Source organism: Aplidium turbinatum, chromosome 7 (assembly GCF_918807975.1).
Source record: "Aplidium turbinatum chromosome 7, kaAplTurb1.1, whole genome shotgun sequence".
NCBI lineage: Eukaryota > Metazoa > Chordata > Ascidiacea > Aplousobranchia > Polyclinidae > Aplidium > Aplidium turbinatum.
Genome location: NC_137478.1, coordinates 18647285 through 18669592, shown reverse-complemented (window position 1 = coordinate 18669592; position 22308 = coordinate 18647285). Strand labels below are relative to the sequence as shown.

General features: G+C 40.0%; 1 protein-coding gene across 5 annotated transcripts; it reads left to right on the top strand.

The window, feature by feature from the left end:
- Positions 1-558: 558 nt before the first annotated feature.
- Positions 559-22240, top strand: LOC145774823 (uncharacterized). 5 transcript variants are annotated; one of them, XM_082586145.1, is made up of 7 exons: positions 918-1057; positions 1529-3729; positions 3880-4005; positions 9209-9283; positions 10676-10891; positions 11015-11173; positions 15565-15904. In XM_082586145.1, the coding sequence occupies exons 2-4, from the start codon at positions 1558-1560 to the stop codon at positions 9236-9238; spliced, it is 2328 nt and encodes a 775-aa protein (XP_082442271.1). In that variant the 5' UTR covers positions 918-1057; positions 1529-1557; the 3' UTR covers positions 9239-9283; positions 10676-10891; positions 11015-11173; positions 15565-15904. The 5 variants fall into 5 exon arrangements, with proteins under 5 accessions (XP_082442269.1, XP_082442270.1, XP_082442267.1 ...); XM_082586143.1 differs by lacking the exon at positions 15565-15904 and adding an exon at positions 22229-22240 and having other exon boundaries at positions 559-3729; XM_082586144.1 differs by having other exon boundaries at positions 559-3729; positions 3880-3999.
- Positions 22241-22308: the final 68 nt, after the last annotated feature.

The window sequence follows — 22308 nt, the reverse complement described above, 5'->3', positions numbered from 1 at the left end:
CACTTAAACCGGAGCTTATTGTTGAGGACGATTCCTATCATTTCATGTTTGCCCCTTTTTGTTTACAATTTATTCTTACTTGAACCTGTGTGACAATGTAGCACAACGAAGTTGCTGATTTCTTGTGTTTTCTTTTCATGTGGTGTTCGGTCGCAAGGTGGACGGTAAGAAAACTTTAGTTTAAATTGCTTCCTATTGGTTAGTTACTGTTAAAATTATGCTGTTTATCACTTGTTAATTACTTTCTGGTCAAATTACAATTTTCATGCTGACTGTAGTTTTTACTTGTGGTGAGAGTCAGGCTAGACTGGTAGGTTAGCGATAAAAACCAGCCATCCACCGAGCGGGATGCTACATTGGATTTAAACTAAAGGACCTCTTAATTTGTGTTGTGTTAAATTGGATTATTCCTAGTAAATGATTTGTGGTGTCTTGTGTAACCACTAGTGTTTATGCATTGTAAATTTCAATGCTAATTGTGTCGTCATAGTGCTGTTTGCACTTGGTCTTTAGTGAATTTGTTTCTTTGTGTAATCAGTTGAAAGGCTAGTCATTTTAACTTGCTTAGTGTTGATTAACTCTTGTGCTGTGTTGAGAAATTGTGTTGTGCTGTTAAACTTGTGTAGAAGTTGTGAGACATTGTTTAATGTTAAGGATAAAGTAAGTGTTGAACTTGTGTTTGCTGGTGGTGTAGCCTCATTAAGTGAATTTGGTTGAATGCACCAAAGTCAGCATAATTATTATCTTAGATCTCGTGTTACCAGTTGTAAGAAAATGTCTGAGCAGTCTGATACAAGTAACAGTGTAGCTGTAGAAAGTGACAATGGGGCCGTACTCGGTGTGAGTTCTGTGGCCAGTCATTCAAGTGTCAGTGAGCCAAGTGGTTCTGAAGTGACAACTGTGGTGAATAAACAAGTGTCTTCATCCAAGGAATTGTCCTTGCTGATGAAAGGATTTCTAAGCGTCGAGAGAAAATTATGTGAGTTCAAACATGAGATGTGGACTGCCATTGGTCAACCAGATGCCGATGAGTTGGTCAATGAGCTAATCGAAAGATGTGAGTTGGCAATGACAGATGCCAAGTTCTTATATGAGAAAATCAATGCTGGTACTAGTTTTTCTGATTCGGCCAAATCTAGAGCCCAGAGATACTGGAATAGCTTAAATGTGACTTTAAGTCAAGTGAAGGAGTTAAGTGATTCTAGAATTTCCAATAACATGAGAGATGAGAATCAGTCCCATGTTCAAGTTGCCACTAGTCCTCAACCGGTCGTAAATAATCATGAAGAGCCTAGGCCTAGGGCAACAGTGGATTTGCCAGATCCTAGTGCTAGTACTTCATACAGTATTCCATCAGTGCAATCTCCAGTGAGAGTTGTGAATGAGCAAATCCCCATATTCCCAGGTGTCGCTGCTCCATACATGCGGCCTCCACATCTTGGTGTTGCTCCTCCAGTGACATTAGATAAGTTTAGTGGTAATGTGATGGACTACTTAGAGTTTAAACGTAAATTTACAAAATTTGTAGAGAATGTTTACCAGGATGATGATGTACGCATGTCATACCTGCAATCTCTGTGTGTTGGAGAGGCAGGTAGGGCAATTCGTGGCCTTGGTGGTCATGTGAATAGAAGTATGGCTTACCAGACAGCGTGGAATCGCTTAGACCAAAGGTTTGGCAGTCATGACCTCTTGATGGCACAGGTGCGTAATGAGATGCTTAACGGACCTGTCATCAAGGCATATGATTCGTCAGCACTGAATAGTCTAAGAGACAAAATGTTTGAGTGCGAACAGAGTTATCTCAGTCTTGGTTGTTTAGATAGTTTAGACAGTCATGAGGTAATCCATAAATTGTTCAGTCGCTTGCCTGAACAACTTCAAAGGGATTTTGTTCCCTTGTACAGAAAGGGACAAGGTAGTTTTCGTCAGTTAAGAGAGTTGGTAGATAGTGCTGCTGCGGACGCTGAGTGTGCTCTTGGAAAGAAGCTGTATCAGCTGGACCTCAAACCAGCTGGAAGAGCAAAAACTTCCAGAGACCAGCATTCCAGTAGCCATTTTAATAAACGTGTAACAGTAAGTGCTGTTAAAGAAGTCCACTCAGGTTTACCGAGGGCAGAAGGAAAATGCTTCACATGTGATGGTGGACATAAACTGTTAAGCTGTGCTGTTTTTAAACAGAAGTCGGTAAATGAAAGGAATGATATTGTCAAAAGTCTCAAGTTGTGTTTCAACTGTTTGTTACCAGGTCATCGTGTGGGTGATTGCTATTCCAAACAGAGATGTCAAGAGTGTGGCAAGCGACACCATAGCTTACTGCACTTTCAGAGACATCAAAGAGAGGTGAGGAGTGTTGGTGACAGTAGCCCTGAAACTAATGACAATGTGTTAGTGGCGTGTAACTCTTGTCCAAGTTCTGTTGATGGACTGGGCAAGAAATTGCATAAGGTGGTTCCTGTAAGAGTGTGGCTGCATGATCCAGCAAAGGCTGTGCATACTTGGGCCTATATGGATGAGGGGTCGGAAGCAACTTTGTGCACCCGTGCACTTGCTGAGAAGCTTTGCGCTCCTTTGTCCAAGGCCAAGGTGAAAATATGCACGGCTAATGCTGTGTCAGAAGCTTCGTGGCAGATGAATAACCTGCATATAAGAGGAGTTGACGAGTCAGAGGTGTTTCAAGCGAACAGAGTGTTGGTGCAGGATTCCATCGTGAATGTAAGGTCTAGTATCCCCACCAATGATGTTGCGGAAATGTTTCCACACTTAGAAGATTTGTCATTCCCTAAGATGGAGGTAAATGAAGTTGAATTGTTGCTTGGTCAAGATGTGCAAAACGCATTTCGTGTCACTGAACTGCGTTATGGTGATACTGACCAGCCATTCGGCTTTCATACTGCCCTAGGTTGGGCTTTGTGGGGAGTTGACAAAGTGACGCCCGGTTGTTACTCTAACCAAGTATGTGTTAGTTTTATCAGTGAGTTAAGCCTGCCAGATGAGTCTTGCCAGCAAGTCTTGCAGATAATGGACCAAGATTTCAAGGACCTTGACCTTCCCCAGAATGCTTGTCTTTCACGAGAAGACAAACGTGCGGTCAAGATTATGGAAGAGTCTGTGAAGAAAGTGGGAGATCACTACCAGGTAGCGTTACCATGGAGAAAGGACAGGGTAGATCTCAAAAATAACAGAAAGTTGGCAGAGAAACGTTTAGCTGGTTTAAAAAGAAAGTTAGAGGCTGATCCAGAAGTGTGTCAAAAATATTGTGAAAAAATGAACGAAATGATAGAAAATGAGTATTGTGAACTTGTTCCATTGACTGATTCGCCTCCAGAAGGAAAAATCTCGTATGTCCCACACCACTGCACATCATTGTTAACAAAGTTTCGTGTGGTTTTTGATTGCAGTGCGAAGTGGAATGGTTCTTCTCTTAATGATGGGCTTCTTCAAGGCCCAGATTTAACTAATAGTCTTGTAGGTGTTTTGATGCGTTTCAGGCAGGAACCCATTGCTGTTGTGGCAGATGTCAAAGGCATGTTCTTCCAGGTTTTGGTAGATGAAAAGGACCGTGATGCCTTGAGGTTTCTTTGGTTCCCAGGCCATGATCTGACTCAACCTCCAGCTGAATACCGGATGAGGGTGCATCTGTTCGGAGCGACTTCATCGCCATCAGTTGCTGCATTCGCCCTACGAAGGACAGCTGAGGAGAACCTCACAAACTCTGGTCAAGACACAGTTAAGACTGTTTTTAACCATTTTTATGTAGACGATATGTGTAAATCTTGTACAACTGTGTAAGAGGCAGTGAGACTAGTGAAAGAACTGCAAGAGCTTTTGAGTAGTGGTGGTTTTAAATTAACAAAATTCCTTTCCAATAACAAGCAGGTTTTAAGCTCAATTCCATCCAAGGACCATGCTTCAGGCGTTTTCGATTTGGAGCAACGTGAACTTCCAACCCAGAAGGCTTTGGGCGTCTACTGGGATGCTGAAAGCGATAGTTTAAAGGTGAAGGTAAATATAAAAGAAAAACTGTGTACTCGACGAGGGCTCCTATCAATGATTTCGCAGACATACGATCCTCTAGGGTTTCTCCAACCATTCATGTTGCCTGCTAGGAAATTGTTGCAAGAGGCCTGCCGCTTGAAATTGGCGTGGGATGAACCTTTACCGGTCGTGGGGGGTGGGAAAAATAGTTGGGAAGAATGGGTGCAGGCACTCCCTAGTTTAGAGGCGGTGTCTCTTGCAAGGAGCTTCAAGCTCCAAGATCGTGTGGTTGACTACATTGAGTTGCACATTTTCACTGATGCTTCCACCACTGGGTATGGTGCATGTGCTTATTTACGTATAGTATATGTGGACAATTTCATTGATTGTGTTTTTGTGATGGGGAAGTCCAGGATAGCTCCCTTAAAACCCGTTAGTGTTCCCCGATTGGAGCTTACTGCTGCTGTTCTTGGTGCTAAACTTGGTAAAATGATTTGTAGTGAATTAGAGTATTCTTTGAGTGGTGTTGTGTTTTGGACTGACGCCACCGTAGTTTTAAGGTATTTGCATAATTCTACCAGTCGCTTTCAAACGTTTGTAGCTAACAGACTGGAATTATTACATACTCTTACGTCAGTGCAGCAATGGCGTTACGTGCCCACCGACCAAAATCCCGCTGATATAGCGTCGCGCGGTATGGCGCCCTCTAAGGTGTCCAATGCAGACATGTGGTTTTGTGGTCCCGAATTTCTACACGCGCGCGAAAACGAATGGCCAGGACAGCCAGATTTTGTGAACAATATCGAACAATGTGATGCTGAAGTGAAGGTTTGTTCCACTCAACTGTCTGATCCATCAAGTGACTCGATCCATCGATTGCTGCGGTACTATTCAGACTTCAGTCGTCTTCGACGCACGTGTGCCTGGTTATTACGTTTTAAGAAGTTTCTGATGTGGAAAGCTAAATCAGCTCGTAATGCTCCTAAGTGTGGTCTGTTGAGCATGGAAGAATTAACAGAAGCTACGTCCGTGATCATCAAAGCTGTTCAAGTTGAAGCCTTTTCCGACGTGATGCAGACGCTTTACAATCACCCAAGTTTTGGTGCCCCGTTTGTCCCAGTAGAAGAAGCTCAAATAAAGAAATGTGCCAATTTGCGAACTGTTCAGTCGCTCAATCCGTATCTTGTCGATGGGGTGCTTCGCGTTGGCGGCCGTTTACAAAGATCTCCGCTGACAGATGAAGAAAAACATCCCATTTTGCTCCCAAGTGATCATCCAGTTACCGCTCTCCTAATTTTGACGTGTCATCAACGAGAAGGACACAAGGGAACCCCTCATGTGTTGTCTTCGCTAAACAAAACCTACTGGATTCTGAAAGGAAGATCCACCGTGAAGAGAGTGCTACGTTCGTGTCTAAATTGCAAGTTTTGGGCGGCGAAAGCAGGTCAGCAACAAATGGGTAATCTGCCTGCTCACAGAGTGACGCCGAGCCCCCCCTTCAGCGCTTGTGGGACCGATTTAATGGGTCCATTGCATGTGAAAATCGGAAGAAGCTATGTGAATCGATATGTTTGTATTTTTAACTGTTTAGCCAGCAGAGCTGTTCACCTCGAAATAGTTCAATCATTGGACATGACTGCGTTCATACAAGCCTTTCGAAGATTTTGCAACAGAAGAACAACCAAGGTTCGTGATGTTTACAGTGATAATGGTGGCAATTTCGTTGCAGCTAATCGCGAATTGAACCAATGTATCAAGCTTTGGAAAAGCAAGAATTTTCAAGATGTCATGTTGCAAGAAGGCATCCACTGGCATTTCGGGCCTCCTCTGGCCTCACATCAAAACGGTTTTACTGAAGCCTTTTTCCGTATTGTCAGGAAAATCTTTCGTTCGGTTGTCGGAGAAGCTACACTAGAAGAATTCGACTTACTGACCTTGGCAACAGAGGTTGAAAGAATTTTAAACAACAGACCAATTACCAAGCTTGCCGCGACCCCAGGTGATTTAGCAGCCTTGACCCCCAGTATGATCCTTACTGGATCGTTATGCGAAGGAGTTGCCCCAGGTGTGTTCATGAAGGCTGATGCGTACCGCAGATCGTGGAAAAAGACACAATACTTAGCAGATGTATTTTGGGATCGATGGTTACAGGACTATTTACCGCTGCTGCAGCCACGCCAGAAATGGTTTGGCACGTCTCGTAATTTGCGCCCTGGTGATCTTGTTTTAGTTGTGAACGAATCGGTCAAGCGTGGTTGTTGGCCGAAGGGTGTGGTCGAGGCCGTAATGCCTGACAGTAATAATTTGGTTCGAAGAGTGAGAGTTCGAATGGCTCACTCAACCCTCGTAAGAGATATTCGTAAACTTTGTTTGTTAGAGGGTTTCGCTGACGAACAGTAAGTTTCTCATTTTCGTGTGCATGTTTTTGTTTAGTTTACTGGTGTATTTTGAATTGTTTTTTTTGTTGTTTAGAAGCAACAACGACGTTTAAGCATAATGTAGAGGCGTACTTGAGTTTAAGCCTTTCATTGATACGTTTAGCTACATCAAGTTTTATGTAGTTTCAAAGTTAGTCGTTGGATAGTCTGTATTCGTACTCGATGTCGTGATCGCATTTGATTTCGACTTTCGTGCTCATGCACGGTCTGCTATTTGTGTTGTCTTCGCTTGCCTGTCGCCTACGGTACTGTTTCAGTTGCTCGTGTGCCAGTGTCAATTTATCTCTTGTGTGGCATCGTCCTTAGTTAAAAAACGTTCGTTAGCAACTTACGTTTTTGTGGGGAGAATGTTGAGGACGATTCCTATCATTTCATGTTTGCCCCTTTTTGTTTACAATTTATTCTTACTTGAACCTGTGTGACAATGTAGCACAACGAAGTTGCTGATTTCTTGTGTTTTCTTTTCATGTGGTGTTCGGTCGCAAGGTGGACGGTAAGAAAACTTTAGTTTAAATTGCTTCCTATTGGTTAGTTACTGTTAAAATTATGCTGTTTATCACTTGTTAATTACTTTCTGGTCAAATTACAATTTTCATGCTGACTGTAGTTTTTACTTGTGGTGAGAGTCAGGCTAGACTGGTAGGTTAGCGATAAAAACCAGCCATCCACCGAGCGGGATGCTACACTTATGATTGGTTGGCGGTTTCATTTTAGTCATTTTTAGTGGCAGAATTTCGACTTGTTAAAGTGGCTACCGTACCACACCTTAGTAAGTAATTGTTTAATATCAGTAAGCGAGACCACTTAAATTTACACTAAGAACTATCGTTAAAAGATCACACTAATTTGCGACTAAAAAATGTCATGAAGTTTCCTTTTTACATAACGTAATAAAAACGTGTAAAGACACCTACAAAAACACATAATCTAACTTATATCCTAAAAAATGCGGAGGAGTGTGGTTGACACCAATCCACTTGAGTGGAGAATTCTTTTTGTTTATACCGTCCTTGGGAGGTAGTTTTACCTAACACAGATTAAAAATTGCCCAAATGAACGAAAGAACTTCAACACGTTTAATATACGTGGAAAACACGTGTTACTTTTCAACAGATGGAAACGTGCAATACACGTGGAAACAACATATAATCAAAATATAAAAAATTCCGATAAAACATCCTTCTGCTCGGGTAAACATTTTTTCTCTTTTGTATGCCCTCTTCTGGGTGTGATTTTACCTTATATACCTTAAAAATTAGTCAAATAATCATAGGATTTTGAACACGTGTAATATACGTGGAAAACACGTGCTATTTTTGCAAGAGTTATATTCAAAAAATAATCCCTGATAAAACTTCTAGAATCATATTTACACACTAGTCATACTAAATGATAGCTAAAATATGTCTCTAAAAAAATGTTTTTTAAACTAGTGAATTTGTGTTGGTGTACACAAACTCCTTAATAACACCTGAATTCTACCTAAGATACCATACTACCTAAAATCAACCAAAAATCAACGTGTAATATACGTAGCTTTCTAGCTGGGTACCCATGACGTTCTTCAAGCAAAGATAGGCCTACTCGTAATGTGTGAGAATTGAATTGAAAAATGATACAACATAAGATGTTTTATGGCTTTGGTCGCAATTATAAATATTACCCCCTTGACGTTTTCAACATTTGCTTGTTCGATTTTCGTGCTGAAAACGTCACACAATTTGAAAATGGTAATGCAAGTTACTGTTTAACGATGAAGATTTAATATTGCCGTTGGTGGTGGGTGTCTCGCTTTCGACTTTTCGAGCATTTTTACTTCATTTTTCTGTGTTTTTATTCTGTTAAAGTTGTTTTTCTGGTGTAATCAGTTGCCTGCATTAGCGACGTCTATTACCATTATCATTACCTAGCCAACCTTACATCATTATTTTATGCGGCCGCTGAAGTTTGAGATTGAATGCAACGATCATGGAATGTTACGTATTATTAAGAACGATTTTACACACAAAAGTAAAAAAATTGATCGCTTAAAACAGTTCTTTTTGCACTCTTGAGCAGTGAATGCTATTTTCTAAAATGTAGTTATTTTGTCTCGTGAGCTGTGCTTAGCCCTATTGCTTGACAAGGGCATAAAGTTGTAGAATCGATAGGAAATCATTAAATTTAAAAATGCGGTTTAAATTATGGCAAATAAACGTTGGCTGGAGTAGAAATATGCTAATTTTGAACCTTGGTTATTATAACGACGCCCACGAATTGAGCAACCAATGAATTTGACATCTCTTCAATGTTGGTATGTCGAATTATTTTTCACGTGGCCGGTAACACTGATATCTGTTTTAAAGATAGGTTTTTGTTCGTATAGTTGTGTTTTTAAAAAAGTAAAATTTCACAATTAATGATGCCTAAAGAGAAACTACACAAACTACTGTCATCACGTACAATAGCCTACGCCGCAATGCAAGAATGCAAATGCGCCAGCATTTTGAAGATTTGTCGCAACAACGTTGTAGGCTATCTGGCTCCAGTCATTCAAAACGAAGTAATGGAAAAAACTGATTTTTCCAGTAAATTTGGTGAGATTTCTAGCCGTAATAAATAAAAGCCAAGAGAGTCAGACTTTGCATATTTTTTCCCAAAAGTTTGTAAGTTAGCCTATGTTTCAATCCATCGCAACATAGTCTTTCTATTATTCCTGTTTATAAGCTGTTTTCAAGAAATATAATTTATTTTATTGATGCATCCTACTATATTAAATGTTGAAGCTCTAAAAAATTTCAATTGTTTTTCAGGTCTCCAAACAGATGTTTTGCAAGATGTAAATGTCATTGATGAGGATATGTCTCTGTCAAGATTTGAAATTAAAGGTAAATCTGAAAATCTATTGCATTACTTTCTTTAGTGAGTTATGTTATATGTTGCTAGTTCCCAAAACTTATTTTGTAAAAAACCTTCATAGCCTACCTAATGGCGGTGGGGTGGCGTAACGGATAAGGTGTGCGCTCTCCAATGATGCAATCCTTGTTCGATCTGGTTGTCGAAAAACACCGCTCACTTCCACCTTGGGTGCAATAAATTGGGTGGGCGTAGTTTCTGAATGGAAGGCGGCCGAAGTCTCGTCAGTGCCAAAGGTTTAACCGTTTAACTGTCACGGGCTCTTTAAAGAGCCCAAGCCCTAAAAATAAACACTTTTTGCAATCACCATAACTCTGGTGTTTGTTTTCCAAACTGCATGGGTCTTACTTTCCTAGAAAGAGGAAGACTTGTATTGTCTAAAAGTTGAAAAAAATTACTTGGTTTGCATTTGAACTTTTTCTTCAATTTTCAATCAGTTACAGAGAATTTTTATTTTTTGTGCAAAGTGAAGTTTATGCGGTTCTTTCTTCGCATAAGGGAACGTTCAAATATTACGTAACGCTTTTTTTCCGAATTTTTGACCCCCCCTCCCCCATGTAACGCCAACGTAACGCTTTTTTCAATCCCCCCCTCCCCCATGTAACGCTTTGTCACTACGAATTCAGCACAAAAAACTACCATTTCGTACTCGAAAGCGTTACGTAACGTTTTGCTTGAACCCCCCCCCCCGATGTGACGCTAACGTAACGCTTTGCATAAACCCCCCCTCCCCCTCGAAGGCGTTACGTAATATTTGAACGTTCCCTAACACATAAACATTATCATGACAACGTCGCCTGCAAAGCTTGACACTTGCCTGACGTCTAGCGGTGACGTTTACCGCAGTTTAAATGTTTTTTTTTTAGATATCTAAACGAAAACAAATAAGTCAAAAAACACAAATTTTTGTAGTTTGTCAGAAAGTTTAGTCATTTGAGGCATCTTTTTAAACGAAATACACAAAATTTGTAAACATATTGTAAAAGACTGTTGAAAATGCAACAACTGTAATGTTTTGATTTTTTTCTGGCAATTACCGTTCTCAAAATACGGCAGTACAAAATCAAAGCCTTGCTCAAGCTAAATTCTGAAAAATGCATCAAAAAAAGGGTGGCAGTTAAAGGGTTAGCCTAATGTGAACCTTTTCTTCTCAATATTGCCCAAATCTTAGAATCGAACCACCTTTACTTTTACCCCTTTACCTAATGTTTCTTTTTCAACAAACTCTCAGTTTTTAGTGAATAAGCCTCTGTTTCGGCCTTTTAGGCCTCACCAGTGCCGTTATGACTCTTTATTGAGTGCTTTCAGTTTTATTCTAAATTTAGCAAAAAAACACCATTCAATTACAGTAAAATGTATTTCAGGTTTGCGACAAAAGCATTGACTGGCATCGAGGTACAAAAAATGCAGCAAGCCAAGACCCACATGTTACTTGATTCTCTGGTGAAAGCACAAGATGATCATCAGCAGTGTCTAAGCGAGCCTCCTAGTAATCTTGTGCTTCCACTCAACAGCCAGGATGATGTGCTGTGCAGAACATAGAAACATTTCTAGAAGATAAAGATATAAGAAAACAGTTGGTGAGTTACTTCTAAAATATTAAGTTCCAGCTGCAGAAGGCCATTTTGTCTGTTTTTGTAGTTGTTAAGATCGTCTTGTTTAACATAGGCTACCGATACATCTAAAATTATAATATTTTACAGGTTATGTTCTTTGGATGCATTGGAGGAAAAGATGTCTTCAGCACTGTTCAGAGGCTCATGAGCCATGTCACGACGAATACATTGGCAAGAGAGTTCAACATGACTGGAAGAAATTTTAAGCGTTCGTTTCGAAAATTAAGCCTTCTCGAAATGTCCAGGGTGAGGAGATTTAATGCAATATTGCATGAAAAAGGTTTTTATTACTGTGACGAAAAAATCACAATTTTGTATTTGTAACAGAAGTAATTCGCAAAAACTTTGAAGAAATGATTTCAAAGTTTATTTGTAGCAGGATAATTCCCATTTTCTTTTCCAGACTGTTGTAATCAACGTAGCCTAACTCTGAGTTTATCAAGCATGGAAGATGCTTTCAGAGCTTTTTTCAGTGCGATTAGTTCATTACTTTACGGGAAAAAGTTGTTTGTTACGTGGCTTCAGCAACCGACCTTTTCCACAAGACATATTGGTTTGGACCAGCTATTTGCAAATTATCCGAATGACATTCAATTCAATTTATTTTTTGTTGCTGGCGCAAACATGTAGCCTACAGAACGGCAAAGTAAACATATGAATTTGACACCAACAAAAGGGAAAGATGGCAAAACCTAAAGGTTTAAAATATACATCGATAAAACAGTGTTACCACTATCTTAAAATTGCACAGCCACCAAACCTAGAAGCGAGATAGAAAAAAAAACTTTTTTTTTGTGAAAATATAGCCTACTACAATTACAATAAACACTTGCAAGTGCAAGGGCAATTAAACTTTATGATTATTATTGTAACTGTCTCCGCCGCCAGTGTAGCCAAATCGTTTGGCATCCGCTGGCTTCGATCAGTCTTTCAACAAGGTTGATAGGATCTCCATTCTGTTTTGTCCTTTGCGATGTTTTGCAATCGATGGAGATGTGGTGTGCTGAGCAAGGATCCCAGGCCAGCTTTTCTGATGTCAGATCTCAGCAGTTGTAATAAATTGGTACGGTGACGTCCGGTTCGGCCTTGGTACTTTTTGCTGCCAATTATTGCAAATTCAAGGGCTTTCTGAGGAGGTGAGTCCTGGTGAAGTCTCAGAATGTGTCCAAACATGTTCCATCTCATGGTGGAGATCTTGCAAGACAATGGTTCACTGTTGCATATTTTGTAGAGATTTTTGTTCGAGATAAGACTGTTTGGCCAAGTATGACCAGTTATGACACGTAAATGTCTTCGATGACAGGCATCCAATCTTTCAAGACTTGCTTTGGTAACAGACCAGCTATTACAGTTGTAGATCATAATTGGGATGCAGTACGCGTTGTACAATCTTAGTCGCAACTGTAATGGGATTCTCGATCTCTTGCTCCATAGTTTCCAGTGTGATCTGAAAGCGACATTGCCTAAATTGCAGCGGGATTTGACATCGGCAGTGCTGCACAATAATGATCCCAAAAGTTTGTGTGTACGCCATTTTTCGTTTCCTCGAATCGGTAGGCTATCAGTATCAGTTTCATTTGTGTCTGCAAGAAATATGTGGGTGAATTCAGTTTTAGTCTCATTCATGAAAAGATTGTAGTTTTTCAGGTTCTTTGTAGCAATAGATTGTAGCATATCAAGTGGCTGTCTTTCCTCATCCAGAAACTCAACATCGTCTGCATACTCCATTTCCAAAGGCATGCATGTGTCAGATATAGGGGGGTTTGGTCTGGAGGACTGCTCTCGCACTGAGCTCAATGCTGCAGATAGGTAGCAGGTGAAGAGTATTGGGGAGAGGCTGTCTCCTTGAGGGGAACCGATGGTAGTCTCAAAGTTTGCGGATATTTCGTTGTTAATGCGCACATACAGTTTCGTGCCAGCTAGCAGGGCGCGGGTTAGTCGCAGTTCATCTTCATCACAGCCAGCTTGGTCTAAAATTTGAAGGATTTTTTTGCGTTTGATGGTGTCTAAGGCTTTGGACATATCTATTCCCATTTTGTGGAAGTCCCATTTTCTAGCCATTACCACTGAAACGAGCATACGTTGTGCCCAGACAATGTCAGCACAGCTTCTGCCACGTTTGAAACCGCTTTGGAAGGGTCCAGTGAAGCTGTCAATTTTGTCTCTAATCCGATGCAAAATGATGATGGAGAGGATTTTTCTGATGCTATTGAGGAGCACAATGGGTCGAAGATTAGCTGGTGGTCCTTTTGGTTTCTTGGGTTTTGGTATAGCAATTAGTATGCCTTCGCCGATGGTGTCTACTGGTTTGTGTTGTTTGAAAGATTCATTAATAGTCTGTGATATTAAACCGGAGGTTATGTCTTTGGAGAATTTGAAGAGTTCGTTGTTGACGTTATCAGGGCCAGCAGCACGACGGTTTTTCAAAGAAGAAATTGCTGCAGACACTTCCTCAATGGTTATTGGTGTTTGCAAGGGTCTTGCTTCTCCGGTGAATGGTTGTATTGGTTCATCATCTGAATCTGTAAATTGTTGCTGAAACCATTTTCTTACAATCTCTACTTTGCTTTTGTCTGAGAGCACAAAACTGCCATTGACATCTTGAATCATGATGGGGGTAGGAGGCTTTCTCGCTTTAAGTAGTTTTGCTGCTTGGAACATTTTACTGCTGTCTTCAGATGCGGATATTTCTTCTGCCAAAGAGTTGGCTTTTTCTATTGCAACCTCCTTTAATCTTTTAGATATGCTGTGTAGGATGTTTGTACGTTTCTTTCGGAGGTTAGAGCGTTCCATGTTGTTTGTGCTTTGATAAATTTGTAGCCTTAAGGCTTTTTGTTGTTTGGACAGATCTGCTACTTGTTGATCAAACGTATGTTGTGGTGGGTTGCTTCTTGTGATGCCGGCAGCTTTTATGGCTGAAACTTTCATGCAGTCAAGTAGATGGTTTATAGTTGTGTTTGGATCATCGTTGCGGTCTAATTCGCTCAACATATTCTTCAGAATTTTCCTATATGATTGCTGGGTCTTTCGATCATCTCTCAGACGATGGATGTTGATTCTCTGTTGCTTGGATTTCTTTGGATGGCGTTTGTGAATTAAATGAATTTTATCAATTCTTAGTTTCGTGGAAACAAGCTTGTGGTCAGAGTTTAGGTCCGTGCCTGCAAAAGACCTTGCGTTTTGTAGTAGGCTAGAGGGCGTGCTTTCTGTTGACAGATGACGTAGTCAATTTGGTTGTAAATAGGCTTACTTAAGTTGGGGTTGTTTGGATCTTTAATAAATCCCGTCCAGGTAGTGCGGTGTCTGCTTGGGTGTTGAAAGGCAGTGTTGCTAGCAAAGTAACCATTGGCAGAAAGGAAATCCATGAGTGCATTACCGTTCAGATTGCGTTGGCCAGTGCCGTAACTGCCCAGGCATGCGTTTAGGCCCGTGTTAATGTCATCTTGGGTAAGCTTTCCGAGTTTGGAGTTCATGTCGCCACATATAAAAGTAAGCCAGTTAGCGGGGGTGGAGCTAGCAGTGTGAAGTTCTGCATAGAAATTTTCAAGATTTTCTGGTGTTTCTGCTGCTCTTTCAGAGGTTGGTCCATAGGCGTTGATCAGTCGCATTTTTGTTAGACTACCATTTCGAGTTGGAATAGCGAGGTCCATAGTTGCAATTCTGTCGCTAACGTACTTATAGTTCACAACGTGGTTGATCAGTCTTTGGCCAATAATAAATCCCAAGCCATAATGAACTGATTTGTTTTGTTGCAGCAGGACAAGTTTGTGCCCTGTTTGTAAGTTGACTTCTTGGTGGTCCTTGATTTTGGTTTCTTGAATGCATAAGAGGTCAATATTGTAGCTTTGGCAGTCTTTGCCCAGAATTTGCTTTTTGGTTTCAGCATTAAGGCCTCGTACATTCCATGTGCCGATGGTGATTTCCCATGGTATAGTGTTGGGCCTTGAAGGTGCTTGTTGAAAGTTAGACATCTTTCCGAGGTTGGGCCGAGGGTTTATCCTTTTACCACCCACTCGGTGTTTATGCGGCTGTCAGCCCGCAAGCCTAGACGATGATTAGCTTCCTGAAAAATCAGTACTGACAGGGTGAACCGCGAGAAGGTTATCGAAATCTAAAAGCTGACAAGTTTCCTAAACTTTTGCTTTGAGAGTCTTAAAAGCATTAAAAAAAAGTGATGGCATAAAAGACTCAGCAAGGCAAAAATTACAGGAAACCGGCTCAGTATGACGTCGCACGAATTTAGAAAAAATTAATCAAAAGCAAGGATACGATAAAAAAAAATGCATGCATAGCCTACTGCTCTTTTTTTCTCAGTTTCTCTTTGTTTTACAAAAAAAAACGTGCGTACAATGTTATTAACACTTGCAATAAGGGCGATTAAAACTTTAGCAAATTCAAGACCTGAAAAGTTTCTCAAACTTTGAAATTAGGTACAGTACTGTAGTCTTAAAGACAATAAGCAAAATGAAATTGTGATGTCATAAAGGAATAATTCAGCAAGACAAAAAGTTTCATAAAACCGGCTCAGTGTGACCATATGAGTTCAGAAAAACAAAATAATAAAAAGTGAGATATATCTAAGTGTAATAAAAAAAACATAGATGAGATTTACTTTTTAGATACATTATTATTTTTAGATGGAGTACGAATAACCCACAACTTGTCCACAGCAACAAATTCAAATATCGATGCCGCTATTTCAGACTGGTTGAAATACGCAAGAGATTGGGATGGTGGGCGTTTGAGAAGAGGAAGACAGGAAATTTGATTTCAATTTGCCTCTTATGCCCTTTTCTGGACCGCTGTTATATTTAGCATGTTTTTTGTTTTTGCTGTGATGGTTAGAAATAAAAACAAACTTAACTGCCATCTGTCCTACTTTTTGCTTGTATGAATGCCTTTTCTAGCAATGTTGTACCGAGTGGAATGATAGGTGATAAGGTTTACTGCGAATTGAGGCCTCGATCCCACGTCTTTGTGGTCATCATTATCAGCACAGATGAACTCGAAAAAAGTGAGTTAACCCTTTCATTCATTCTGTATCATATAAGATACATTTTTCAAAGTCTTGTCTTGCAGCCCCTAATCATTTTTTATTTGTCAACTCACTTTGTATCACGCCTGAATGCGTATTGGATTGAAATTCAATCAACCGTGATTAGCAATTCCCGGTTTGGCAAGAGTTGCCAGAGGTCAAAGTACAAGTTTGTTGAGGTAGTGTATGTGCATGTCAACTTAGCTCTGTATTTCCATTTGTACAGTTGTAAATAGCTTAAAATGTTTTTATTTGTAGTGTAGAGACATTAGAGACTTCGTATCATGTTATTTTGCTGGTTTTAGACTAGATTCTCATAAAATATAGATACTTTTTGACATGTGTATCAGATATGATACAGAATGACTCAATGGTTGTGGCATATGAATGAAAGATTGCTGGTTGCACATGAGCATCTTGTGAATTTAGCTTTTTTGTAACAGTAAGGAAAACTAAATGTATCTTACCACCATAGTAGCAATGAACTGAATATTGAACTATGATAGCCAACATCTCACATGACCTATAAAAATGAAATCATATTGAAATATCATGCCATATTTTTCTTCGGCTTCCAATTTCTATTTTTTGGAAATTCTAAACTTTTCACATGTTGTTTGTACTCATTGCAGGCTTGTTATGCAAATGATGAATTTAGCTGTTTTGTAACAGTAAGGAAAACTAAATGTATCTTACCACCATAGTAGCAATGAACTGAATATTGAACTATGATAGCCAACATCTCACATGACCTATATTATTGACCTAAATGAAATCATATTGAAATATCATACCATATTTTTCTTCGGCTTCCAATTTATATTTTTTGGAATTTCTAAACTTTTCACATGTTGTTTGTACTCATTGCAGGCTTGTTATGCAAATGATCTTATTTCTATAATGGCGAGTAATAAAAGAAATGCAGCTGAAGTTGCACGAATGCTTAGCGAGGTGGAGTTTGGTGATGAGTCAGATATGGATGGCTTATCAGATGGTGAGGATGATGGTGTATTAGAAGACTTGCAAGTTAGTTCCAACGACAACAGCCATAGTGAAGCTCTACTAAATGAAGATAGTGAAAATATTGAGCATGACAAAGAACCACCTGCTAAAAAAAGCAAAAACACTAATTCAAAAATTACATGGGTAAAATCCAATTTTACGTCAAGTGCACCGGTTGAAGAATTGGAGAATGACTTTTTTTCATAACCAATGTCACCTTACTCATATTTTTCTAAATTTATCAGCGATGATTTTTTTGAACAACTCAGCATAAAAACAAACATGTACCACTTTCAACAAAAAGGAACAGATTTGAAAACAACTCCTCTGGAACTCAAAACTTTTTTTGGAATGCATATTGAGATGGGTAGCATCCAATACCCCCAGCTTCGCCAATATTGGAATAAAGTACGACGCTATCCATTGATTGCGGATACTATGCCATTCAATCGATTCAGCACTTTACGCACAAATCTCCATTGTGTTGATAATATGCAGAATAATGAAAAAGAAACAGATAAGTTCTGGAAAGTGCGACCAATTATGAATGAGTATTTGAAGACTCTCATGGAAGTAACACCAGAGAAGAGAGTGTGTGTTGACGAACAGCTCATTCCTTTCAAAGGAAGGCTTAACTTGAAGCAATATATGAAAGGAAAACCCAATCCATGGGGAATCAAGTTGTTTTTTCTTTGTGGAGAATCGGGAATACCATATAATTTCATGGTATATCAAGGAAAATCCACCAATCTTCCAGAGGAGCATGCTCACTTGGGCATTTCTGGAGGTGTGGTAATGACATTATCACAAGGCCGGTTGCCATCTTTTTCCAATTACAGACTTTTCTTTGATAATTTTTTTACTTCACCAAACCTAGTGCATCAGCTGTTGGAAAATGGAATATATTCAACAGGAACAGTGAGATGTAACAGGGTCGGAAAGTTACCCATCAAAACTAAGCAAGAACTTGCTAAGGAAGGTAGGGGTGCAATGGATGGCTGCACATCATCTGATGGGAAGATGTGTTTGGTTCGCTGGAATGACAATTCTATAGTAAATATGTTGTCTTCTGCTTACGATTGGGAAACTGAAAAGAGGTATGCATCACGTATTGACAAAGCAAAGAAAAAAGAAGTGGAAGTCCCATGCCCCCTTCCTGTTTTGGAGTACAACAAAAGCATGGGAGGAGTTGATAAATTAGACTTCTTGCTGTCTTTGTATAGGATCCACATCAAGTCTAAAAAGTGGACATTGCGTGTCATTTTCCACTTTGTGGATTTAGCAGTGGTCACATCATGGTTGCAATATAAAAAAGACTTTGAGTCATCTGGGCAACCTAAGTCAGGCATGGCCTCTCTTCTACAATTTAGATTCAGCATTGCTGAATGCTTGATAAAATGTGGCACTAATACTCTTTTCAAATTGACACCAGGTAGACCACGAAAAACATTGCAATATGTTCCTCAAGATGAAGTGAGGTCTGATGGAGTTGGCCACTTCCCTGAGTGGAGAACGGAAAGGCAAAGATGCAAATGTCCAGGATGTGAAAATGCATTTTCCTATGTATTTTGCATAAAATGCAAAGTTTCCTTATGTCTGAACAAAAGTAGAAACTGTTTTCTTCAGTTTCATTCATTGTAAATTTATTGTGTATATGTGACATGTTAGTTGTGATCATTTTTTTACCTTGTCCTTCCTATTGTGGATAATCAAAGGGGTATTCGACAAATGTTGGGTGCTGTTTTGGGGGAGAGCTGACTGTAGGGGGAGGGTAAAAAAAGCAAGAGCATGTCATCATGTGTTTTAGTTTAATAGTTAATATGTATGTTAGCAAAATATTACCATTCCTTACTTATTCCATGTTTTGTTGTAAGACACAATTTTGTCATTTTGCACCCATGTAGTCATATTGTATCATATTTGATACAAGCAATTTCTGCCGAAGTAAAAATTTTTGGAATCCAAAATGTGGTTAATGATGTTCAGTGTACTCAATTTAGTCAGAATTGCATAAAAAATCAAAAAAAATATGAAAAAAAATAATTCATGACTGAAAGGGTTAAGTACACGCCACCATGTGGTCAAAGTTTAAAAACTTTTTCGGTTTGGTAAGGTCGTTATGTCTATCCCTTGTCAAAGTAGAATGTGAGCGTTTGATCGTAGATTAACAAATGTTCAGTTCAGTTGTTTTTTATTTCTGACCATCATATCAAAACAATACACGTCAACATAGCAAAGGTCGAGAAAAAGGTAGAAGCGACAAAACGCGAACGTTAAAAACGTGCTTGTGACCGAAGTAAGTTATTGAGTTGAAAAAAAAAAAAATGGATGGATGGCCAACGCTAGGCCCACGAGTAACCAAATCGTTTTCGCCACAGAGGAGATGATTGTAAATTGCGTCATTGATTCCACGTCGACCCAACGAAAGTGTTTGGTCGTAGGTTGGCCAACAGTGCACCAACGTTGGTTCCACCATTAAACAACTCTTTTTTGCCACGGAGGATAGTTGTAAATTGCGTCGTGGATCCCACGTCGAACCAACGAAAGCGTTTAGTCGCAGGTGGCAAATGGTCGGGAAAGGGTTGGCCAACAGTGCATCAACGTTGGGTCTACGATTAGTAGGGTGGCTCTTAAAATTGAGTTTTTGAATTTTGCTTGGGACACCCTTTCAAATGGTGAGGTTGTCAGAAAAAATAACTCTTGCAAATTTTTTTTTAATTTGAAGTTGATTTAGAGGTGGCCCTCCCCCCCTAAAGTTCTGTGCCCTCCCTCGAAATACCAAATCTGCGTATCTCGAAAACCAATTGAGCTAGAGATACAGTTTTTGTGTTAAAAGATGCAGAAAACATGGTTTTCTATCTGCTTTCTGAACATTGAATGCATCTATCTTGAGTAGAAAAGCAGTTATTTAGAAAAAACGCCTTTGACCAAATCTTGATTTTACAACCTTTTTTGTGACCACGAAACCGTCTACAAAATTTCGTTTTTTTGTCTTAATTTTTGCACCTTAGAGGGAACACTGGTAACGATATTCATATCAAAATGTAATTCTGGTCAGGATCATACTGGAAGAAGCGATATTATCGACAATATTTCACATATTGCCTTGCGCATCGTGACAGGATGTCTGCGACCTACACCATTGGACAATTTCCCTGTCCTTGCAGGCAACCAACCAGCTGAGTTTCGTCGCGAAGAAGCCATCCTGTCTCTTTCTCGCCGCACTACGAACCCCAACCACTTGCTCCACTCAAATCTCTACGAGTCTGTGAGCGAGCAATCGAGCATCCTCGGCAACTGAAATCGAGACACCCATTTGTATGTGACGCACAACTTCTGATGAAAACCGCTGAAGACCAATCCATCAGCGCGGCTACCTGGGAGAACAGCAAATGGAGCTCAGAGTGGAAGAAGAACTCCTCAAGACTCTAAAGTTGTATCTCCGACACCAGCCCCCATCCAACCGGAATGCATAATTTGCCAAGGAAGGCCTGGGTGCGGCTCAACCGCCTGCGTACTGGGCTAGCCTACTGGAGTCAGACTATTTCGCACCAACATGCACAAATTGGGGATGGCTCCATCCGCAATCTGTGAGTGTGGCAAAGAGGAACAAACCACAGACCACACCATCTGTAACTGCGCCAAATGGTGTGCGTGGTCTGCTTGAACTGGATGACGAATCAATGGACGAATCAAAGGATTGCTGCTCGACACCTGCTCAAGCATCTAAACCGCATCGCCACTGCCCAAGAGTGGTAAAAGACAGAGCCCTTGACCCCTGGAGTAACAAAGAAGGTTTAAACGAAGAAGAATAGACAATATTGTTCTTGTTGGAATTTGGAAACAGTTTTCTGTGTTCAGTAACAACTTGCAAAAGAAACTGAAGTTGGTACTCATCTTCAGTTAAGATTTTGTTAAAATCCTGGATTAGACTTAGAGCAACTCCTCTCTCTGCTCTGTCATTGACTACTGAAAGTCCCTTTGCCATGTGTAAAGCTTGAATAAATGCACCATCTTCAGTCCAATGAGCAGGATCCTTTGAAAGTATAATTATTGCTTCATCTTCACCCAACAGCTGAAGAAGCCATTTTGAATTAGAGGTGCAATACTGTTCTAGACCCTTATTGCTAAGAAACGCATCTACTTTGATGCTTGGTCTCCTTGGTGGACGTTCTCCTGTTTCATCTAACATGGTTGCCACCATTAGCTTTTTACTTTCCACAGACAATCGAGAGTCAAACAAGGCTAGTCCAACCATTTCTTCGGACAGATACCATAAATGCACACCAAGCTTTTTGCATAAATCGCCTTTGCCATCCAACAAGTGCGATGCATAGCACCTGAAGCTTGAAAGCGGATTCCACGCTCAGGAGTTTCTCCAAGGAATATAATACAAAACGGGCATTTTAGCTATGCATGAATGCATTAAAGTTTAGGAATACTTATTTCGTTTATTGCTTTACCAGTTTTACCGGTTAGTTTATGAACTTTGTTTATTGAATAGCTTGGGCCACAATACTTGTTTAGCACTGTTTTGTGCTAGAATACCGAAAACAGGTTTTTTCTAAATAACTGCTTTTCTACTCAAGATAGACGCAATCACTGTTCACAAAGCATATAGGAAATCATGCTTTCTGCATCTTTTGACACAAAAACCGTATCTCTAGCTCAAGCAGTTTTTGAGATATGCAGATTTGGTATTTTGGAGGAGGGAGCAAAACTTTAGGGGGGGAGGGCCACCTCTAAATCAATTTCAAATTCAAAAATTTTTTGCAGGAGTTATTTTTTCTGACAACCTCACCTTTTAAAAGGGTGTCCCACACAAAATTCAAATTTTTTTCATTTTTTGCCAAATAAGAGCCACCCTAACGATTAGCCAAGCCTTTTTTCGCCACAGTGAGGATAGTTGTAAATTGCGTCGTGGATCCCACGTCGAACCAACGAAAGTGTTGGTCGCAGGTGGCAAATGGTTGGCCAACAGTGCGCCACCGAGGGATCGACGTTTAGCCAACCGATTTTTGTGACTGACGATTCGCCCACGTTGGCCCGCTGGCCAAATATCTTATGCGTCAACGTCGGAAACCAACAGAGGGCCAACGGAACGTTTCCGATGGTCCAACGACACGTTGTTGTGCGGGAACTACATCTTTCAGCAGTTCATCTTTCGAATCTTTGAAATGGGGTATTTTCTTCAAAAACTTAGGATTAGTTTCGGCTACTTTCTTCCTCAAGTAAAAATAGTGACTGACTATATCTGAATTCAGGGGAAGCACATTTCTCTCCAATTCCTTGAAGTTTTGCATCGACTTACCTGACCTTAATGCCATAATGACACTTAATCTAA

Bases quoted from the DNA above. Each gene is read 5' to 3' on its own strand.
- LOC145774823 (XM_082586143.1), top strand. From the start codon at position 718: ATGCACCAAAGTCAGCATAATTATTATCTTAGATCTCGTGTTACCAGT. The intron at 3,730-3,879 runs GTTAAGACTGTT...AATAACAAGCAG, and splicing joins CAAACTCTGGTCAAGACACA to GTTTTAAGCTCAATTCCATC. The intron at 4,006-9,208 runs GTAAATATAAAA...ATTGTTTTTCAG, and splicing joins GCGATAGTTTAAAGGTGAAG to GTCTCCAAACAGATGTTTTG.